The 23,771-nt window shown below is 44.5% G+C and overlaps 1 protein-coding gene across 1 annotated transcript in view; it reads left to right on the top strand.

The window, feature by feature from the left end:
* Positions 1-23,771, top strand: part of LOC126481716 (LIM homeobox transcription factor 1-beta) — a 116,239-nt gene that overhangs the window by 50,565 nt on the left and 41,903 nt on the right. Inside the window, exon 2 of the mRNA XM_050105666.1 lies at positions 13,657-13,828. Coding sequence (XP_049961623.1) covers positions 13,657-13,828 — 172 coding nt within the window. The remainder of the gene's footprint in view (positions 1-13,656; positions 13,829-23,771) is intronic.

The following is a 23,771-nucleotide window of genomic DNA, read 5'->3' on the forward strand; positions in this document are numbered from 1 at the left end:
GAAACCGGTCGTGGTTTAAGCACTGAAACATAAAAACTAAAAAGAACCTTACGACTGAAGCGCTATTTTGATCCTCTACTACAAGGAACAAAAAAAGGTGATCTTCCATCATCATTTGAGCAAATCCTGTGAACACCCCAACAATGGGTCACAATATTCGTGTCGAATAAATGACATGTTAATCTGTAGTAGATTGGCTACGATCAGCTGCAATCCACAGGTTAAATTTGAAATATAAACAACGAATGTGCCGACATTAAGGACCTTCGATGTTGCAACACGTGAAAGGTAAGTTTACAGCAGGTATTTTGGGAAACAAGGTAAATTACAATCAGTTTATCAGCACATATTGCATATTAGTATGAATTAAGTGCAAAGTAAATATGAAGTACAACTAGAATGATGCTTGAAAGTATAAGGTATTTTATCACGAATGACAAGTTAGACAACGGAAGACGAGGAGATCGAATCATGCGCGAAGTAGGCGGGACCCGTTTTGCTGCTCCAAGACGTCCGTTGTTATGTGGCGACATCGGAGGCGGTGTCCACGGTTCGTCAGCCAGCCTGCAGCTGGGGCGAGGTTTGCAGTGCGATTCACTCACTACTGCCATGTCTCCGCTAACGAAATCTCGATGAATACGTAACAACATTTTGCACGCCGTTTTCCTTAATCCTCCCTCATTCAGAAATCAGACAGTACCATGATTTACTTCATGCGTTGTCTACGTATATGGTCGAAACCATTCGCTTCTCCGTTTCTGCTTCGTAAATGTGGAAACATGATCTTTCTTATCCATATTCGCTGTGCTTAAATTTGTCTCGACAACGGTAGGTACAAAAACGAAGAATTCTGACGAATTTTCGCGCAGTCGCAATTTTTCAAGATTGCCTTGGTCCTCCACATTGCACAAGGATCCCATAATTTATATGTGACACCTAAAAACAAGTAATTCAGGCATCTTGCTGTCGGTACATTAAGATTTGACCTGTTCTCTTAAAATGGTGACACATGCGGATGGAAACACAAAAGGGAAAAACTGATAATGTTCGATTACATGAGGTAGTGAGCCCATCACATTGTTTAAATATCTGGCGCCATTAAACGGAAAGGACACATAAAGGTTAATGGAATACAGGTTTTGTTGAGGTATTCTGGGAAAGCGCAGTGGATCTGTTAATAATACTAGACTCCACTCTATGATCTATTCTTGAGCACAGCCTCAGTGTTTTCAGTTCAGAACAAGTACAAATGGAGGCAGACGCTGAAGGAACTTAGAGATGCATCGATAGAATCGTAACAGAACGCTGTGCTGTTGTTGTGGTCTTCAGTCCAGAAACTGATTTGAAGTAGCTCTCCGTACAACTCTATCCTGTGCAAGCCTCTTCATCTTTTTCCCCTCCACGCTTCGCTCTGATACTAAATTGGTTATCCCTTGATGCCTCCGAACGTGTCCTACCAACCGATCGGGCTCGTACTCCGTACTGTAATCACACAAATAACATCACATACATTGTAAAAGCGACAAGTTACATTTGGTTTCCTCCTACCCTCTTGTTAGCTTCACATTTTCTATCAGGCAGAGTATTTCTGTAGTTGCAAGGAACACAGATGGTGGATCAACATTACAGGATTAAAGACACGTGAATAACCGTATGTATAATAGAATCTTGTAAAATTCCACGATGAAATGCAAATATCTGTCGTGGCTGAAGGTATATTCTAACCAATTACTTACATTTAGATGACTAAAAGACGTTTAACCGATTATGCGAGGGTCCATACACCGGAAGATACTGCCACTTAGCTCATTTGCACAACAAAACATAAGTGTGTTTACATGACGGTAAGAAATATGGGAGGATTCGTGCAGTGGAAAATTTTCGTAGCATTCTGACCCTCAGGTTTCCAGAGTCTTAAAAAACATGAACGTTCAGTGACTAAATTAGAATCGGTGCACCGAATATAATCGTAGATTGTCATAGCATATCATAGATCAGAGTTAAATTCAGTCATAACTGTTGACTGTGAAATACTACGGTCAATGCAGCGCTGCATTTTCCATGGCCTTCCCTACCAAGAGTAGAAGGCATTCAGAAAAGCAGACTCGTGATATGTGCACTACTCTTACAAAATCTGTTGTAGGGGAAATATCTTCATTTCCTGGGAGGGAAAAACAAAACGTCTCTTCTTGAAGTGAAAGTAATTATGTTGGACACAAAAAACTCTTCTTCGAAAGTCACACATAAAACGTCCAAACCATAACGCACTTGCACATGCTATTGTTCCTGTCCCTCTCTCAGCCCCAAAATCATCGTTCTGTGTCTACCAACCTATTTGTCCTCATTCGTCCTCCCTACCTCTATCTCCCTCTTTCCCTCTGTCTTTCTATTTTTTACTACTTCTCCCATCTCTGTCTCTATCCGTAAAATTAACATTTTTATTGAGCTTTGTTCACATTAAGTTACACTTTTCGCATCATTTAGAGATTAAATTTAGTATCCTCAGTTTGTAAAACCGAATTAGTGCAAATGCGTTTCAGAAAATGGGGCTGTGTAGGCCGCTCCTGCAGTTTGTCATTGAGACTAGTAACAAGCACAGGAAGAAATATTACTAATATTTCCTATTAAAAACAGTCTTCATCAAGGTTTATTTATTAAGGTGACCGGTTTCGACCGGTCACCTTAATAAATAAATGGTGATCAAGACTGTTTTTAATAGTAAATATTTGTAACACATTGATCACTGTCACTCCCATAATGTATTCAAAAGTAAGAAATATTACTTGTTTATTTATGTTTTGATTAAATATTGGTTGTGTAGTAAGTGTAAATAAATTGACGGGAAAAAGTCGCAACATGTAAAGTAATGAAGTGTCTTGAACACATTTCTCTATGTAACATATTAAAGTGATTAACATTGCAAGATCACAGGTTAATATAAGCGCGAGATAATCCATTTTAAATAACCGGTGTAACCACCACAATGTTGAATGCAACCATGTATACATGAATGGATTGTGTTGTACAAGTGTTGAATGTCAATTTATGGGATGTTCTATGCCTACTTCACTCGTCTATCAATAAGGGACGTTTACTACTGTTTGTGAATGCCGCAGGAGTTTTCATCCGATGACATCCCATATGCGCTCGGTTTCAGACAGATCTGGTGGTCGAGCAGGCCAAGGCAACATGTCGAAACTCTGTAGAGCGTGATGGGTTACAACAGCGGCATGTGGGCGAGTGTTATCCTGTTGGAAAATGCCGCCTGGAATGCTGTTCATGAATGGCAGCACAACAGGTCGAATTACCAGACTGAGGTGCAAAAATGCAGTCATAGTGCGTGGGATAACGACGAGAGTGATACGAAATCGGACGCCAGACCGTAACTCCAGCTGCGGGTCCAGTGTGTCTAGCACGCAAGCAGGTTGATTGCAGGCCTTCCACTGCCCTCCTCCTAACCAACACACGGCCATCACTGGCACCGAGCCAGAACCAGCTTTTATCAGAAAACACAATACACTTCCATCCTGCCCTCGAATGAGGTCTCGCTTGACACCGCTGAAGTCCCAAATGATAGTGGTTTGTGGCCAGTGGAATGCAGGTTACAGGGTGTCTGGTTCGAATCTGTCCTTGAAGTAACAGATTTGTAACAGTTCGTTGTGTCACTGTGGTGCCATCTGGTGCTCAAATTGCTGCTGCAGATGCAGTACGATGCGCCAGAGCCATATGCCGAACACAATACGGTTCCCTCTCTGTAGTGCTACGTCGCCGTCCGGAGTCCGGTCTTCTTGCGACTGTACATTCCCGTGATCACTGATGCCAACAGTCGCGTACAGTGGCTACATTCCTGCCAAGTCTTCCTGCAATATCGCAAAAGGAGCATCCAGCTTCCCGTAGCCATATTACACGTCGTTCAGACTCAGTGAGGTGTTGATAATGGCGTTTTTGTCGCCTTACAAGCATTGTAGGCTAACATCAACTCAACCACGTCCAGTGTCAAAGGCAACGAACGGTCACGACCGTTACAGCGTGTATTTAAAGCAGAAGTGATTTGCATCCTCATAGTGACGCTACTAGCGTCATTCTTATGCGACTGAGGCGGAATTTGAATTGACATCTTCTTTGAGATGTAGAAACACGCCTACCAACTTTCGTTTATATCGCACAACTCCTTCTTGCTCTTGCACGTTTTTTCGTCGGTATGTAACAATCATGATATTAAAAAACATTTAACCTAAGTACACAACTTTTTTTCCATTGTGTTATTGTACTGCAGTGTTACAAAAAGGTACGGCCAAACTTTCAGGAAACATTCCTCACACACAAAGAAAGAAAATATGTTATGTGGACATGTGTCCGAAACGCTTACTTTCCATGTTAGAGCTCATTTTATTACTTCTCTTCAAATCACATTAATCATGGAATGGAAACACACAGCAACAGAACGTACCAGCGTGACTTCAAACACTTTGTTACAGGAAATGTTCAAAATGTCCTCCGTTAGCGAGGATACATGCATCCACCCCCCGTCGCATGGAATCCCTGATGCGCTGATGCAGCCCTGGAGAAGGGCATATTGTATCACAGCCGTCGACAATACGAGCACGAAAAGTCTCTACATTTGGTACCGGGGTTGCGTAGAGATGAGCTTTCAAATGCCCCCATAAATGAAAGTCAAGAGGGTTGAGGTCAGGGGAGCGTGGAGGCCATGGAATTGGTCCGCCTCTACCAATCCATCGGTCACCGAATCTGTTGTTGAGAAGCGTACGAACACTTCGACTGAAATGTGCAGGAGATCCATCGTGCATGAACCACATGTTGTGTCGCACTTGTAAAGGCACATGTTCTAGAAGCACAGGTAGAGTATCCCTATGAAATCATGATAACGTGCTCCATTGAGCGTAGGTGGAAGAACATGGGGCCCAATCAAGACATCACCAACAATGCCTGCCCAAACATTCACAGAAAATCTGTGTTGATGACGTGATTGCACAATTGCGTGCGGATTCTCGTCAGCCCACACATGTTGATTGTGAAAATTTACAATTTGATCGCGTTGGAATGAAGCCTCATCCGTAAAGAGAACATTTGCACTAAAATGAGGATTGACACATTGATGGTTGAACTATTCGCAGAAGTGTACCCGTGGAGGCCAATCAGCTGCTGATAGTGCCTGCACACGCTGTACGTGGTACGGAAACAACTGGTTCTCCCGTAGCACTCTCCATACAGTGACGTGGTCAACGTTACCTTGTACAGCAGCAACTTCTCTGACGCTGACATTAGGGTTATAGTCAACTGCACGAAGAATTGCCTCGTCCACTGCAGGTGTCCTCGTCGTTCTAGGTCTTCCCCAGTCGCGAGTCTTAGGCTGGAATGTTCCGTGCTCCCTAAGACGCCGATCAATTGCTTCGAACGTCATCCCGTAGGGGCACGTTCGTTCTGGAAATCTGTCTCGATACAAACGTACCGCGCCACAGCTATTGCCCCGTGCTAATCCATACATCAAATGAGCATCTGCCAACTCCGCATTTGTAAACATTGCACTGACTGCAAAACCACGCTCGTGATGAACACTAGCCTGTTGATGCTACGTACTGATGTGCTTGATGCTAGTACTGTAGAGCAACGAGTCGCATGTCAACACAAGCACCGAAGTCAACATTACCTTCCTTCAATTGGGCCAACTGGCGGTGAATCGAGGAAGTACAGTACATACTGACGAAACTAAAATGAGCTCTAACATGGAAATTAAGCGTTTCCGGACACATGTCCACATAACATATTTTCTTTATTTGTGTGTGAGGAATGTTTCCTGAAAGTTTGGCGGTACCTTTTTGTAACACCCCGTATAACGTCTGGGATGTAAGAGAGTTTCAACATGTCTGAGAGTTTTACTTCATTCTGTTAACACCAGTTTACATGGAGTGATTCATTGTGTACCGCAGACAAAATTCTTATTTTGTATGTACTGCTCTTTTTTTTTCCATCACTGATTAAACTTAATCGACCACTGCCTGAAGTCAGGCATTATTCACTAGATCGCTACCTAGATCGACGGCTGAGACAGGGTTTTATATAATACTTCGATAACATTCTGTAATGTCTTCTGCTCAACTGGCTAATGCGCATTTGCCGTTATCAGGCAAAACTATGTGGCAACTGCTAGCAAAATTTATCACATATTGAGCCGTGCGTGGCTCGTGTTCGTGCCATCTCTTACTTAACATCCTGCTTTTGCCGTATTGCCACCTCGTTATGTTAGTTTCGATTACTCGTGTCACTGAGTTGCTGCTTTGCTTGGCCGTGGAGCGGCAGCGGCAGCGCTTATCGATATAAGCCCTGCCGTAATATCTTTGCTGCACTGCTATTACTTCCCTGTCGTCGTCTGTCGACCAGTCAGTTGGAACGCGCCAGCAAGGCAGTTCGGACCTGGCAGTGTTTGAGTTGGCACGCGGCACAAGTTCAGTCGGGGCGCGGCAGCAGTGAGGTCCGGACCACCATTACTCACCCGACGGTTGCCGACACGCATGATTGGAGTGGCGACGACTTTGGTTGGTCGTCGGTCGGTCGTCTTGCCGGACGACGCGTATTTGGCCGGCGATTGCTTATGGGTTGGCTGTGTATGCCGACCCGTGATTCGTCCCTGTTATTGTACAGTCACTGCCGTTAGCATTGTCTAGTTCGTGCAAGTGTTAGTGAAACTGTGTGTAGTTGGTGTGATTTTGACTGACAAGTTATTTTAAATGTTGTCGGCGTACTGGCTCTGAGGAGTAGGTCGGTCGGCGTGGAGCAGTGAGGAATTCTCGGCGGGGCGTAGTTTGGCCGGGGCCCGCTGGCGGTCTCTACGCGGTATTGGAGAGTGTGGCACTGTTCTCATTGTGTCGTTTGAAGTTCGTTGTCGGCTGTTGGGATATTCCCACGAGCAACAACGTGGTTTTCAAGTTCGAAAATCCAATGCCATCCTACGGTGGAGTATCACTGTATTTGGTTATCTGAACTGAAGTGCACTAGCGGAATCTTCTGCCTTGTGGCCGTTAACGTTCTGGTTACCTACCCTGGGCGTTGACGTAAATTTGAGGCAGTGTAGTTTCCTCATCGTGTTGTTGCTGTCCAGCACGCTGTGTAGTTTGACAGCTCCGTGTTTGATTGCTTGTGGGCGCCAATATCTTCTACATTGTTCCGTTGAACTCCGTGTTGTGCCCCAGTCGTGTGAAGTGGAAGTTATCTTGTCGGTGGGTCCGCTGACTGTCGGTCGGTTGGTCTGTCGTCGGATCGTTAATGGTTGCCCCGACTGCCTGTCTCACCTAATCCAGCGTTAGTGTTTGAATTACAGGCCGACGCTCGAACATCTGGGCGCCCTTGTGTGTACTGCCTTATTTTTTAAAATTTGTTCTTGTTGTTGGTACTTGTATGGCTTCTAGCCGGTTTTGTGTCTTAAATTAGAGTTGTTTTACTCTTAAGGCCTTCAGCCTAGTTTAAAGTGCTGTTTCATGTAAGCCCTTTGGCATTTAAAAAAAGTTTTGAATTTATAGGTCTTCGGGCTTCAGCCGATTTGAATTTAACTTGTTTCCTTCAACCTACTGAATGTTTAAGTCTTCGGCCTTCAGCCGGTTTGAGTTTCAGTTGTTTGTTCTTAAGGCCTTCAGCCTAAATTAAAGAACTGTTTCACGTAAGGACTTTGGTATTTAAAAAAATTAATTAACTTTTTGGAGTTTTTAGTGTTCGGCCTTCAGCCGATTTGAATTTAACTTGTTTACTTCAGCCTAACTAAAGTACTGTTTTAAGATAAGGTTTGCCTTTTAAATTTCTGATTATGCTTGCGTTTTAAGTTATTGGCCTTCAGCCGTTTTTAATTAAGTGGCTTTCAGCCGGTAATTAAGTCCCAAAGATTAAAGATGTGTGTTTAAAAAACTTTTTTGGGCTCTTGTAATGTTGGATCAAATAATAAAGTTGTATGTTCGAGTGTAACTGACAGCCCCTTTCCACAATTTATTCTATCAGTCTTGTCCTGCGGGTTAGCAGGGCGTCTCATACACAACACACACTTTAATTCATGAAAACCAATCATGTAAATTATGAGTAAATCGTTTTTAATCATAACCCTATACAGATATTTAAATTTTAGCCTGCTCTGATTAGTATAGAAAACGCGCCTTTCAGTGAAATACGAGTCCACAGTGTACAGCAGTTCGTAACGTGTGCACCTCTGCAGACACCGATCGCCACTGAAAGTTTTCGCTTCAGCGTCGCTGCCATGAGCACGTGGATGAGAAACTGGGAATCGGCGAGAAAGATCTCGGAAAGTCTGCCTCGGCAGTTTGGTAGGCGGCAGAATTCAGTCTCCACCGGCGCCTGGCTTGCAGGTGAATCGATACTCCACCTGCTGCCTCACTTTGTTAGCGGCGCAGCTGACTGTTGCAAAACTCCGCACAAGTTGGTGAAAGGCCGCAGGCTATGAATCACTCCTCTGCCAGCTTTTATTCCCGCAAGACTCTCTGATATCCCCGGAAGTTCCTTTCTCGCAGCCGTCAAAAATGCGGTTCTGTCGACTGGTGGGTTCTAATACGCGTTTCTTCGGCATTTCCAAATACATGTTGTTCCCAATTACGCAGAAAAAGTTAAACGTTACAGAAAAATTTTGGAACGAAATTTATTTATAATTTATTTCGCAGTTTCCCGTCTCCCTTGTATATGCTTTTTCTTATGATTTAACTCTGAAATTCCTGCAGTTTATGATATATATTGACTGTGTATGTCCCACAATCTAAGGAAATTATCAGACATATTAGACAAGCAACATGTAACGAACTAAACTGAAATGTTCACGAAAGATTAGAATCTTATTGTTCTAGAACACGCCATCAATTGCTTCGTTTCACCTAATCTGCACCTTCCAAAGTGCTTCCCGTTCTTTCATTCAGTCTTATATCTCGTGGTCTTTTTCCCTCGGTACAGTAACGTGCCTGAACTTTCTATTCATATCTCGAGAATAACTTGTTGATCTGTAACTAAATTCCGTCCAATCCAGCAACTACCTTCGTTACTGGTTGTGATTACCAACATATAAAATTTTCCATTATTGCGTTCTTAAAACAGGCAGTTTCGCAGTCAATAAATTCCCAGTATTATCTTGATCTGCTATTTTATGCTGCACAGATTGCAAACGCAAATGTAGAGGATTGATAAAGTTTTGTTTTCCCTTTTCCCAAACAGTGTTCTGACTCAGAATAGCACTTGCAGCCTACGTCCTCAATTATTTGTTGAATGTATTCCAATCTCTGTCTTCGCCTACAATTTTTATCCTCTGCGATTCCCTCTAGTACTGCTAACGTTATTCGCTGGTGTCTTAAGAACACAGGATACGTTTGAATGATGGATATCTCGAAAATTTTTTCAATACTTTATTAAATTCTACAGTCTTTCCTGATTACAACGATACGTACGTTATTGGATTTAGAATGAAAAAGACTGCTACATGTCAAATTTTAAAGTCACCCCCATTATTTAAATTATAGAAAACCTTCAGTATTTTGGAAGATTTGGAAAATTTTGCTTCTACCTATTCTGTTTCGTCTACGGCATATATGGTGGCAACATTGTCTGTTTCCAACCTCTATAAATGACCATCTTTGCTCGTGTTCATTTTAGCTTTAGTAAAATACTCTTTTTTATGTCTTAGTCCTACCGAAAGTTTCCTACCTAAGTGCTACAAACTTTTGTGAGTCTAGGTGTTCATTAGTGTGCAATAAATGCTACCAATGCCACACATCTGGTAGTTTTATAGAAGAAAATTCAGCGGTAACTAGTTTAAAAGCAAAGCATACCATACTATTGAGGGATATATATATATATATATATATATATATATATATATATATATATATATATATATATGAGAGACGCATATTGTTGCATTTCTTTCTCTTCTTGAGCACTCTTGATCTTTCTTCCGTCGTTGGTGAAGTGTAATACTTTTTTCAAACTTTTGATTACCTGTTTCGACTTGGCTCATGTATCTGCTTTACATCTGAGACTGCACTTTGCAGCATTAGCTTTAGATCTGAAGATTTCTTTACGAGGTCGAAACAGGTAATCAAACTGAAAAAATGCAGTGGGTGCCTTAGTATTTTTCACTATATTTGTCTGTCCGCTTTCTACGATTATCCTTTTTAGAGATGTACGTTACTACACAGGTGAACTACCTAATATGGCATCCATGATCAAAATATTTACAGCCTTGGAGAATTTCAAACAACACATCATCATTCCTCAGTACGTCAGATCCCACTTCCTTGCAGGTTTAACCTTCATAACAATTTCAGCCTACTTCTAAATTATTGTCTGAATCTATATCTGTTCTTGGCTAACCGTTACAATCGAATATGGTTATGTAAGGATGCTCAGTAGCCGATAGGTTATCGTTTGAAGCATTTCTGCTCTTGTATTGGTGTTGGAAGAGAGGTACTGATTTAATAACGCCAAGACAAGATTGAATTTTGATGATTCTCCGATATTTTTCATCAGTACAATAAGTAATCTTCATATTTTCAAGAATATTTATTCTTCACTTTCTATTACATACTCATTCTAGTAACTACCAAATCACGCAACATTAATGGGTTAACGAAACTAAGGGGTAGGGAGAAGAGGGACTGTAACAGTATAGCATTGTGGAATTTCTGCATTGTTCCCTACGCCCATTTCTTGAGTGTGGAAATGACATGAAATTGTCATTAGCATCCAGATTTTAATGACAAGTTATTTTTTTCCTGAGCTTGAGGGTGACCTTACAACAAATTATTCACGGAGACGGGTATTGTAGTGTAGAAAAACGTATTTTTACTGTGCATGTAGAGTTTGATTGCCATTGATGACAATGTACCACACGAAGGGGCTTTATAATTCACGTATCAGATGATCTGAAATTGGCAACATAACTTTGCTGAAACTAGTAATCACTTCTTTCAATAAAGAAGCAGAGTCGATATGGATTAATTCGAATGCCGCGGGATGGGTCGGAAGACTTACGTAGTTTGAATCTTATACGGTAGACAATAGATATCAGCCATCTGGGGAGGTGAACATCGAGAAACCAGGGTGTATGTGGAATAATGGGCTGAACATGGGTATTATAACTTCCCCTGAAGAACTGAGACACGTTCCAGTCCTCTTGCCATTGTTGAAAGACGTTGTGCGGCCAGACGCACAATTCAAAAGACGAAAGTTTGAGTTCGATTACACTTCCGGATTTTGTGGTTTCTACAGCAAGAATATTATTCTTGTCAGAAGACGTATGAAGAAGAAAATCGAGAATCTGTTAGGCGACGGTCCGTTTGGCTTTAGAAAAGGTAAAGGCACGAGAAAGGCACTTCTGACGTTGCAGTTGGCAATAGAAGCAAGACTGAAGAAAAATCAAGACACCTTCAAGGATACGTCGACCTGTAAAAAGCGTTCGACAGTGTCAAATGGTGCAAGATGTTGGAAAGTCTGAGAAAAATGAGGGTAAGGTATAGCCAAAGACAGGTAATGTACAATATGTACAAGAAGCAAGAGGCAACAAAAAGAGTGGAAGACTGACAAAGAAGGGCTCGTATTGATAAAGGTCTGAGAGAGTGACGTAACCTTTTGTCCCTGCTGCTCAATCCACACATAGAAGAAGCAAAGACGGAAATAAAAGACAGGTTCAGGAGCGGAATTAAAATTGAGGGTGAAGGGATGTCTATGATGAGATTGCTATCCCCAGTGAAAGTGAAGAAGTATGGCTCAGTTGAATGGAATGAACAGTCTAATGAGTGCAGAATATGGAGTGAGAGTATGTCGAAGAAAGAGGAAGGTGATGAGAAGTGGCAGAAATCAGAACAGCGAGAAACTTAACACCAGAATTGAGAATCAAGAAGTAGATGAAGTCAGTGAATTCTACTACCTAGGCAGCAAAATAACCAATGATCAAACATTGGCCTTAATCTGAGGAAAAAATTTCTGAGAAGGTACGTTTGGAGCACAACATTGTGTGGTAGTGAAGCATGGACTTTGGGAAAACTGGAACAGGAGAGAATCGAAACATTTGAGGTGTGGTGCTACATAAGAATGTTGGAAATTAGATGGACAGACAAGGTAAGAAACGAGGAGGTTCTTAGCGCAATCCACGAGGAAAGGACTATATGGAAACACTGGGACAGGATGGTAGGATATCTATTCAGACGTCATGATGCTAGGAGATGAAGAGGTTGGCACAGGGCAGAAATTCATGGCGGGCCGTATCAGACCAGTAAGAAGAATGATGACCTCTTCTTTATAACTGATGCCGCAGTGAAATTTAACTCACAGGTATTCCACTGTATTCACGGCCAAATGATTCCAAAAACGTGGTTGGTGGTTTTAGAATTCCACTTCTTGCACCTTAGAGACTGTAAGGTCAACATAGACTACAACTGTATAGAATGAGGACCATGGAAACCGAAGATAGGTTACGTATTTTAGTGCTGCTAGTATAACTACACCTTTCGCAGAAAAAAAACGAAATTCTCTTTTTTAGATTTGCTTCTGTGGAGAGAGAAAGGCACATCCAATGTGTTCTTCTTTTAATCTGGAGTCATCGGTAAAGTTTAGAGTTGTTCGGGCTATTCTTTCACTGTGTTGCTTTCAGTGTATAGATGGCACTAGTCTAGCTGGTGAGCTAGGAGGTGAATTTGTTATAGTCTGACCCACGAACAATGGCGGTTCGCAGAGCTCGAGACGTGGACAGCGATTGCATCGTTACCGGGTCCAAGCGACGGTAGCGGTAAGTGTATACATGTGCTCTGTGCTCAAAGAAAGCGCGTATACTCTAAATTATGTCTGTCGCTTGCTCGGGGAGAATTTGTCACTTACCATCACCAGTGACAGATCACAACAAATGGAATAGACATTCGCTATATGAAACTTCCTGGCACATTAAAATTGTGTGCCGAACCGAGACTCGAACTCGGGACCTTTGCCTTTCGCGGGCAAGTGCTCTACCATCTGAGCTACCCAAGCAGGACTCACGCCCCGTCCTCACAGCTTTACTTCCGCCAGTACCTCGGTCTCCTACTTTCCAAACTTCACAGGAGCTCTCCTGCGAACCTTGCAGAACTAGCACTCCTGGAAGAAAGTGCTAGTTCTGCAAGTTTTGCAGGAGAGCTTCTGTGAAGTTTGGAAAGTAGGAGACCGAGGTACTGGCGGAAGTAAGGCTGTGAGGACAGAGCGTGAGTCATGCTTGGGTAGCTCAGTTGGTAGAGCACTTGCCCGCGAAAGGCAAAGGTCCCGAGTTCGAGTCTCGGTCCGGCACACAGTTTTAATCTGCCAGAAAGTTTCATATCAGTGCACACTCCGCTGCAGAGTGAAAATCTCATTCAGTACATAGCTCGTTACAATCGCGTTTAATGCTCGCACTGCGTAAGACATTCAAAGCCCAGAGCTGAGAACTCTTACAAAACGCTCGTCGGTTGCCGCAGAAAGCGTGACGTACATTGGCAGAACGAGCCTGAACTCGACCGCCATCGTTCGTGACTGCGACTATAGTCGGTGGTGCTGGCGCTGACCCCCACTCCACGAGCCCGGCAGGCAGGTGTGCGGACGCTGGTGTGGGAGGGCGGGCACCGAGGTCTGACGCGCTGCGCTGTGCTGTGGCAGGGGCGGAGGTGTGCGAGGGCTGCGGCCGCGAGATCCACGACCGCTTCGTGATGCGCGTGTCGGGCGCGTCTTGGCACGAGCACTGCCTCGCCTGCTGCGACTGCGGCGCGCTGCTCTCCGGCTCCTGCTACCTGCGCGCCGGCAGCCTCTACTGCAAGCACGACTACGACAGGTAAGGGAGCCAGTCTGCCCGTGCAAAATACACAGCGGGCTGCCCAAAAAAAAGTAAAACTAGCAAAAAGTATGTTTTAAAATAAGTGAATTTTATCCATAGTGGATGCTGCTCAACTCCGTGACATTTACTTCGCAAGATGTAGAAAAATTTCCGCTATCAGTCACAATAAAAGATTATTTATTCGTCACACGACAGGTTTCGGGCTTGTGCCCATCCACAGGTGTTTATACATTCATGTACATGTTTATCTTGCTGAAGACCGCTGTTTGAATGCAAAGGAAACTACACTACTGGCCATTAAAATTGCTACACCACGAAGATGACGTGCTACAGACGTGAAATTTTACCGACAGGAAGAAGATGCTGAGATATGCAAATGATTAGCTTTTCAGAGCATTCACACAATGTTGCTGTCGGTGGCAACACCTACAACGTGCTAACATGAGGAAAGTTTCCAATAGAGAAACAGCAGCTGACCGGCGTTGCCTGTTGAAACGTTGTTGTGATGCCTCGTGTAAGGAGGAGAACTGCGTACCAACACATTTCTGATAAAGGTCGGATTGTAGCCTATCGCGATTGCGGTTTATCGTATCGCGACATTGCTGCTCGCGTTGGTCGAGATCCAATGACTGTTAGCAGAATATGGAATCGGTGGGTTCAGGAGGGTAATACGGAACGCCGTGCTGGATCCCAATGGCCTTGTATCACTAGCAGTCGAGATGACAGGCATCTCATCCGCATGGCTGTAACGGATCGTGCAGCCACGTCTCGATCCCTGAGTCAGCAGATGGGGACGTTTGCAAGACAGCAACCATCTGCACCAAGAGTTCAACGACGTTTGCAGCAGCATGGACTATCAGCTCGGAGACCGTGGCTGCAGTTACCCTTAACGCTGCATCACAGACAGGAGCGCCTGTGATGGTGTACTCAAAGACGAACCTGGGTGCACGAATGGCAAAACGTCATTTTTTTGGATGAATCCAGGTTCTGATGCATCTGATGCATCATGATGGTCGCATCCGTGTTTGGCGACATCGTGGTGAACGCGAATTGGAAGCGTGTATTCGTCATCGCCATACCGGTGTATCACCCGGCGTCATGGTATGGGTTGCCATTGGTTACACGTCTCGGTCACCTCCTGTTCGCATTGACGGCACTTTGAACAGTGGACGTTACATTTCAGATGTGTTACGACCCGTGGCTCTACCCTTCGTTCGATCCCTGCGAAACCCTACATTTCAGCAAGATAATGCACGACCGCATGTTGCAGGTCGTGTACGGGCCTTTCTGAATACAGAAAATGTTCGACTGCTGCCCTGGTCAGCACATTCTCCAGATCTCTCACCAACTGAAAACGTCTGGTCAGTGGTTGCGGAGCAACTGGCTCGTCACAATACGCCAGTCACTACTCCTGATGAACTGTGGTATTGTGTTGAAGCTGCATGGGCAGCTGTACCTGTACACGCCATCCAAGCTCTGACTCAATGCCCAGGCGTATCAAGGACGTTATTACAGCCAGAGGTGGTTGTTCTGGGTACTGATTTCTCAGGTTCTATGCACCCAAATTGCGTGAAAATGTAATCACATGTCAGTTCTAGTATAATATATCTTTCCAATGAATACCCGTTTATCATCTGCATTTTTCCTTGGTGTAGCAGTTTTAATGGCCAGTAGTGTATTTGCTGCTGACATTTTTAACAAATGTGCAACTGAGTGGAAAAACTGTCACCGCAGCATAATTATAATAAGGATCATCTTTATGTAAGTATAGATATATTTTCGACAAATACCGCCCGGTCACTTACAACTGTTCCACTTGTATCTGTTTAGTCACCACAAAATAATTTTCTTTGCAGTCAAACAGTGATATGCAGCAAAATAAAAATGACCGTGAATGTATAAACCCCTAGGGATGGACACAATCCCAAAACCGGTCGTGTGACGAATAAGTAATCTTTTATGGAGACTAGAAGCGGAAATTTTTCTGTGTTTTAAAAGCATGCCATATTTTACTTTATAACATCTTTTACGTATATAAAGAAAATTTATTACGAAAAAACTATTTTTAAAACCTTATATTTACCGAGCTTGAAATGGATACATGAGGTTGTCTCCTTACCCAAAATCTCACCCCTGGTAAAAAATAATCAGAATAATGTATAAAATGCATTTTTGACCATCAGCGCCTTTTAGTTTAAACCTAATATCGACCAGTTTCAATCTTGGACCATCTTTATGGATAAGAGTTAAAATTTGACATCACTTAAATAATCTGTACAACGTGTCATGAATATCAATATGCGACGCAGGACTTCTAGAAGCAAACATACTAATAATAACTGTATACCATCTTCACTTGTTATTAGCATGTTTACTTATACACTGAAGAGGCAAAGGAATTGGTACACCTGCCTAATATCGTGTAGGGCCCCCGAGTGCCGCAACACGACGTGGCATGGACTCGACTAATGTCTGAAATAGTGCTGGAGGGAACTGACACCATGAATCCTGCATGACTGTCCATAAATCCGTTGCAAGGGAGTCCAGACATGGTCAATAATGTTCACATCCGGGGACTTTGGTGGCCAGCGGAAGCGCTTCATCTCAGAACAGTGTTTCTGGAGCCACTCTGTAGTAATTCTGGACGTGTGGGGTGTCGCATTGTCCTGCTGGAATAGCCCAAGTCCGTCGGAATGCACAATGGACATGAATGGATGCAGCTTATCAAACTAGATGCTTGCGTGTGCGTCACCTGTCAGAGTCGTATCTAGACGTATCAGGGGCCCACATCACTCCAACTGCACACGCACCACACCATTATGGAGCCTCCGTCAGCTTGAACTTCCCCTCGCTGGCACGCAGGGTCAATGGATACATGAGGTTGTCTCCTTACCCATTTCGCTGAATGGTCGGCACGCTGACATTTGTTGATGGCCCAGCACTGAAATCTGCAGCAATTTGCGGAAGGGTTGCACTTCTGTCACGTTGTACGATTCTCTTCAGCCGTCGTTGCCCCCATGCTTGCAGGATCTTTTTCCGGCCGCAGCGGTGTCGGAAATTTGGTATTTTACAGGATTCCTGATATTGACGGTACACTCGTGAAATGGTCGTACGGGAAAATCCCCACTTCATGGCTACTTCGGAGATGCTGAGTCCCATAGCTCGTGCGCCGACTATAACACCACTTTCAAACTCACTTAAATCTTGATAATTTGCCATTGTAGCAGCAGTAACCGATCTAAAAACTGCACCAGACACTTGTTGTGTAATATAGGCGCTGCCGACTGCAGCGCCGTATTCTGCCTCATCTCTGTGTTAGAATACGCATGCCTTTACCAGTTTCTTTGGCGCTTCAGTCTAAAAGTCCTGTGTGGTATATTGGTATTCGTGACATGATGATGTTTGGTTTTTTTGGGGCGCTCAACTGCGCGCTCATCAGCGTCCGTGCAAAGTCCCAATTTTTACACAGTTCATTTTTTTTTCACAATCGAATCCATTCACTCTCACAAATGATGCTGATGATGAAATGATGAGGACAACACAAACACCCAGTCCCCGGGCAGAGAAAATCCCCAACCCGGCCGGGAATCGAACCCGGGACCCAAAATTCATGACATGCTCTACACATTACTTAAGTAATGAAAAATGTAATGTTGCGGGTTAAACCATTTTAACCGTTCTCCGTGAAGGTGGTACATGACTAGAACTGGTCTATATTTGGGTTTAAAAGCGGCTGACGGTCAGACATGCATTTTATGCTTTATTTGACAGCTGTTGATAGTCACCTTCCAAAAACGTCGAATCAAAATAACACTAAACCAAATTAGGAAAAGCTATTAAATCACAGAACACATAATGTACTTTGAAAGCAGATATAATACACGGTCGAGTCACTTTAACATGACCACCGCCTATGCTCGACTTCAATGTGCAATAACCATTCACAGACGGCAGGTGGCAGCTGGCAATGGCGGGTACAAAAAATTGTGTCGGATGGTGGGGGGGGGGGGGGGGGGAGGAGGGATGAGGACGGAAATCAGTGCGTCGTTGTAGTAACGCGGAGACGGAGCGATGTATCTGACGTCCAAAAGGGCATGATCACTGCCTTCGAGACAGGGTGGAATCATTTCCAAAACGGCAAACTTTGTAAATTGTTCGTGTGCCAGCGTGGATAAAGCATATCGTGCATGGCAAAATGCTGTTACCCAAAATCGGCGCTGAGGCACCACGGGCCATGACGACAGCAGCAAACATCGGCTGCAGAAGTCTGTGCGGGCGAACAGACGTGCATTGTTGAGCAACTGACTGCCCAGATAGACAAAGGGGCTGCCAACAGTATCTCCTCAATGAGCGCTGAGTTAACGTTGCAGCACATCGACCTCGCGGCACGAACACTGCTGACTGCTGTTCATCAGGGAGGAAGGCCAGATTTGCACACCTGTAGAGCAACTGGACGTCCACTGAGTGGACGTCCCCTTTTCAAATGAATCAAGTTTTACGTTCCATCCCATAGATTCCCTTTGGCGTGCACAGCCTTGCAACAAACGTCGGAATGGTCCGAACCATTTTCAAAAAATGGTTCAAATGGCTCTGAGCAGTATGGGACTTAACATCTATGGTCATCAGTCCCCTAGAACTTATAACTACTTAAACCTAACTAACCTAAGGACATCACACAACACCCAGTCATCACGAGGCAGAGAAAATCCCTGACCCCGCCGGGAATCGAACCCGGGCGCGGGAAGCGAGAACGCTACCGCACGACCACGAGCTGCGGACGAACCATTTTTGGACCTGGAAGAGCAGCTGAACGGAATGGACAGTGTCTTGAAAGGAGGATATAAAATGAACATCAACAAAAGCAAAACGAGGATAATGGAATGTAGTCGAATTAAATCGGGTGATGCTACGGGAATTAGATTAGGAAATGAGCCGCTTAAAGTAGTTAATGAGTGTTGCTATTTGGGGAGCAAAATAACTGATAATGGTCGATCGTGTGAGACCCAACTCGCTTTATTTGTTCATGATACCCAGAAAATATTAGATACAGGCTCCCAGGTAGATGTCATTTTCCTTGACTTCCGGAAGGCGTTCGACACAGTTCCCCACTGTCGCCTGATAAACAAAGTAGAGCCTATGGAATATCAGACCAGCTGTGTGGCTGGATTGAAGAGTTTTTAGCAAACAGAACGCAGCATGTTGTTCTCAATGGAGAGACGTCTACAGACGTTAAAGTAACCTCTGGCGTACCACAGGGGAGTGTTATGGGACCATTGCTTTTCACAATATATATAAATGACCTAGTAGATAGTGTCGGAAGTTCCATGTGGCTTTTCGCGGATGATGCTGTAGTATACAGAGAAGTTGCAGCATTAGAAAATTGCAGCGAAATGCAGGAAGATCTGCAACGGATAGGCACTTGGTGCAGGGAGTGGCAACTGACCCTTAACATAGACAAATGTAATGTATTGCGAATGCAAAGAAAGAAGGATCGTTTATTGTATGATTATATAATATCGGAACAAACACTGGTAGCAGTTACTTCTGTAAAATATCTGGGAGTATGCGTACGGAACGATTTGAAGTGGAATGATCAGATAAAATTAATTGTTGGTAAGGCGGGTGCCAGGTTGAGATTCGTTGGGAGAGTCCTTAGAAAATGTAGTCCATCAACAAAGGAGGTGGCTTACAAAACACTCGTTCGACCTATACTTGAGTATTGCTCATCAGTGTGGGATCCGTACCAGGTCGGGTTGACGGAGGAGATAGAGAAGATCCAAAGAAGAGCGGCGCGTTTCGTCACAGGGTTATTCGGTAAGCGTGATAGCGTTATGGAGATGTTTAGCAAACTCAAGTGCCAGACTCTTCAAGAGAGGCGCTCTGCATCACGGTGTAGCTTGCTGTCCAGGTTTCGAGAGGGTGCGTTTCTGTATGAGCTATCGAATATATTGCTTCCCCCAATAAATACTTCCGGAGGAGATCACGAATGTAAAATTAGAGAAATTCGAGCGCGCACGGAGGCATTCCGGCAGTCGTTCTTCCCGCGAACCATACGCGAGTGGAACAGGAAAGGAATGTAATGACAGTGGCAAGTAAAGTGTCCTCCGCCACACACCGTTGGATGGCTTGCGGAGTATAAATGTAGATGTAGATGTAGATGCAGATAGGATATAAAATACAGTCTGGCAATGGCAAGGAAAGCGTTTCTGAAGAAGAGAAATTTGTCGTTTATGAAAGTATTTGTATGGAGTGTAGCCATGTATGGAAGTGAAACATGGACGCTAAATAGTTTGGACAAGAAGAGAATAGAAGCTTTCGAAATGTGGTGCTACAGAAGAATGCTGAAGATTAGATGGGTAGATCACATAACTAATGAGGAGGTATTGAATAGACTTGGAGAGAAGACTTGACCAGAAGAAGGTATCTGTTGGTAGGGCATATTCTGAGGCATCAAGGGGTCACCAGTTTAGTATTGGAGTGTAGCGTGGAGGGTAAAAATCGTAGAGGGAGACCAAGAGATGAATACACTAAACAGATTCAGAAGGATGTAAGTTGCTGTAGGTACTGGTAGATGAAGAACCTTGCACAGGATAGAGTAGCATGGAGAGCTGCATCAAACCAGTCTCTGGACTGAAGAGCACAACAACAACAACATTCATCGTCCCTAATCTCTAGAGTACGCATTACAGATCGCTGTAAAGCGTGCTTATATTCTTCCGCATTCTGTTGGCAGTTTGGCGCCACGCATAATGGTGAGTAATGTTCCCCACATCACATTGCCACAAGACATAGCGTGACACCAAAGAACTCGTTTGCAACCATCCACTCTATCCACTGGCGTCGTTCTTCACATCACCTCATGCGTCGCTTAGTCTTGACTACAGTAATACAGGGTGACAGTTATCGGAAAAAACCGTAAATTAGTTACAGACTACGGCGTGCAGACACTTTGTTCAATATGCAAATGTTATTACAGCTATTCGAATTTAGGTTGCGACATGTTAGATATGCCTGCCATTATTGGCTATGATGTGGCGCTGACGAATAGCGAAATTCTATATGACCTACAAAAGTCACAGAACATCGATGCTGACGATGACCTCCTGAATGGCTGTTTTCAGCTCAGCAATGGTTTTGGGATTATTGTTGTACACCTTGTGTTCAATATAGGCCCCGGGTGTGTTCAGATCCACAGAATATGGCGGCCAATCGAGGCCCATGCCAGGGGCCTCTGTGTACCCCAGAGGCAGAATGCGGTCGCCAGAGTGGTCCTCCAGGACATCGTACTTCGATATGGTCGAGCTACGTTTTGCGTGAACCACATCTTGTCGAAATCGGAATCACTTTGGATAATGGGGATGAAATCATTTTCCAAAACCTTCACGTACCGTTCGGTAGTCACCGTGCCACGACGGGATAGCGCACCGATTATTCCGTGACTATCGAACGAACACCACACAGTCATCCGTTGAGGGTGAAGAGACTCGATCACGAAATGCGGATTCTCGGTTCCCCAAATACGCCAATTTTGCTTACTGACTAAACCATCCAAATGAAAGTGGGCTTCGTCGCTAAACCAAACTAAACCTAACCTTACTAATTCCCATCATGTCCCTACACTCGGTCCACTCAGTCATTGTGTTAGCTGGATTGGTGGTGGTGCTTTGGAACTCACAATCGATTCTTTCCACCGATGTCATGCTTTGTTTTTCCAACCATCCTCCGAAATGTCCGATATGTTCGATGACCCTGACCGATTTTTTACTCAGATGCCGTCAAATGACTACTCGACCTTCGCCTTCGAAGTCATATCTCCTTAGCGACCCATTCTGCTGAAGCCGCTTCTTTACTGAAAACACAATACTCATTACCTGTTTTTATACTGTCGGATCTGCCTCTCGTGACATGTAGTGATCAATTCTGCATTACATAGGAGTGTCCGGATACTTCTCATCAAATACACTACTGGCCAACCGCCTATTGGCTTCTGTCTCGGGTTCTTCGGCCGACGTTCATCTAATGATTTTTCTGACGTTTCGCCAGCACGAGTGGCTGGCATTGTCAAAGCTTCACCCTCCATTGCCGGTGGTGAACTGGAGGCGAGCTCGCGGCCGCAGACTATATGTACCTGGCGCGCCAACGTCCGAGGGCTTCTCCGCGGTCATTTCCGGTGCGGTTCTCCTCTTACTACCTGCGACGGTCGTTAGCTGCAGTACGGGTAGCCAGGATCCGTTTACCTTAAGGCTTTCCTCTTTCTTGTTGAAACTGTTCGCGTGTTTATGGATTTCTACAGCTTCTCTGAACAAGCGCATGTGATAGTGCTTCTCTACAGCCAGAATTTCCGTGTCGGCGAATTTTATTACGTGGTCGGTCTCATTCAGTGCGTGTTCTGCCACGGCCGATTTCTCCACCTGCCCCACCCTGCAATGTCGCTTATGCTCTTTGATCCTGGTGTTAATTGATCGTCCAGTCATTCCAACATGAATTTTTCCGTATGTGCATGGTATACGGTATATTTCCGACATTGCAAGTGGGTCTCTTTTCTCCTTCGCCGATCTAAGACACTCTTTGATCTTCCTTGTCGGTTTGAAAATCGTCTTTACGCCGTGTTTGCGCAATATACGGCCGATTCTGTCCGTCACTCTGGGAATGTATGGCAGAAAGGCCGTACCCGACATTTCTTTTTCTGGTTCCTTACTTCGCCGAGTGTTTGGCTCTGTTACACTTCTAATGTAATTTGTGGAGTACCCATTGCTCCGCAGAACAGTTTCCAGGTGTTGCATTTCTCGTTTGAGGTGTTGAGGCTCACATATTCGTCCTACTCTCGTTACGAGCGTACTAATCATGCCTCTTTTCTGGCTCTGGTGGTGGTTTGACAGATTGTGCAGGTATCGGTTCGTGTGTGTCGGTTTCGGACGTTCGCGCGCCATGTACATATAGTCTGCGGCCGCGAGCTCGCCTCCAGTTCACCACCGGCAATGGAGGGTGAAGCTTTGACAATGCCAGCCACTCGTGCTGGCGAAACGTCAGAAAAATCATTAGATGAACGTCGCCCGGAGAACCCGAGACAGAAGCCAATAGGCAGTTTGTCAACAAGTGGCCACGAAAACCTTAACAATTTTGTACACTACTGGCCATTAAAATTGCTACACCAAGAAGAAATGCAGATGATAAACGGGTATTCATTGGAGAAATATATTATACTAGAACTGATATGTGATTATCCTGCTGAAATGTAGGGTTTTGCAGGGATCGAATGAAGGGTAGAAAATGGCTCTGAGCACTATGGGACTTTACTTCTCAGGTCATCAGTCCCCTAGAACTTAGAACTACTTAAACCTAACTAACCTAAGAAAATCACACACATCCATGCCCGAGGGAGGATTCGAACCTGCGACCGTAGCGGTCGCACGGTTCCAGACTGTAGCGCCTAGAACCGCTCGCCCACTCCGGCCGGCGAATGAAGGTTAGAGCCACGGGTCGTAACGCATATGAAATGTAATGTCCACTGTTCAAAGTGCAGTCATTCCGAACAAGAGGTGACCGAGACGTGTAAGCAATGGCACCCCATACCATCACGCCTGGTGATACGCCAGTATGGCGATGACGAATACACGCTTCCAATGTGCGTTCACCGCGATGTCGCCTAAAACGGATGCGACCATCATGATTTTGTAAACAGCACCTGGATTCATCCGAAAAAATGAGGTTTTGCCATTCGTGCACCCAGGTTCGTCGTCGAGTACACCATCGCAGGCGCTCCTGTCTCAACGGTAGCCGCAGCCGTGGTCTCCGAGCTGCAAACGTCGTCGTCAAACTGTTCGTGCAGATGGTTGTTGTCTTGCAAACGTCCTCATCTGTTGTCTCAGGGATCGAGACGTGGCTGCATGATCCGTTACAGCCATACGGATAAGATGCCTGTCATCTCGACTGCTAGTGA

The sequence above is a fragment of the Schistocerca serialis genome, chromosome 5 (genome assembly GCF_023864345.2).
Source record: "Schistocerca serialis cubense isolate TAMUIC-IGC-003099 chromosome 5, iqSchSeri2.2, whole genome shotgun sequence".
NCBI lineage: Eukaryota > Metazoa > Arthropoda > Insecta > Orthoptera > Acrididae > Schistocerca > Schistocerca serialis.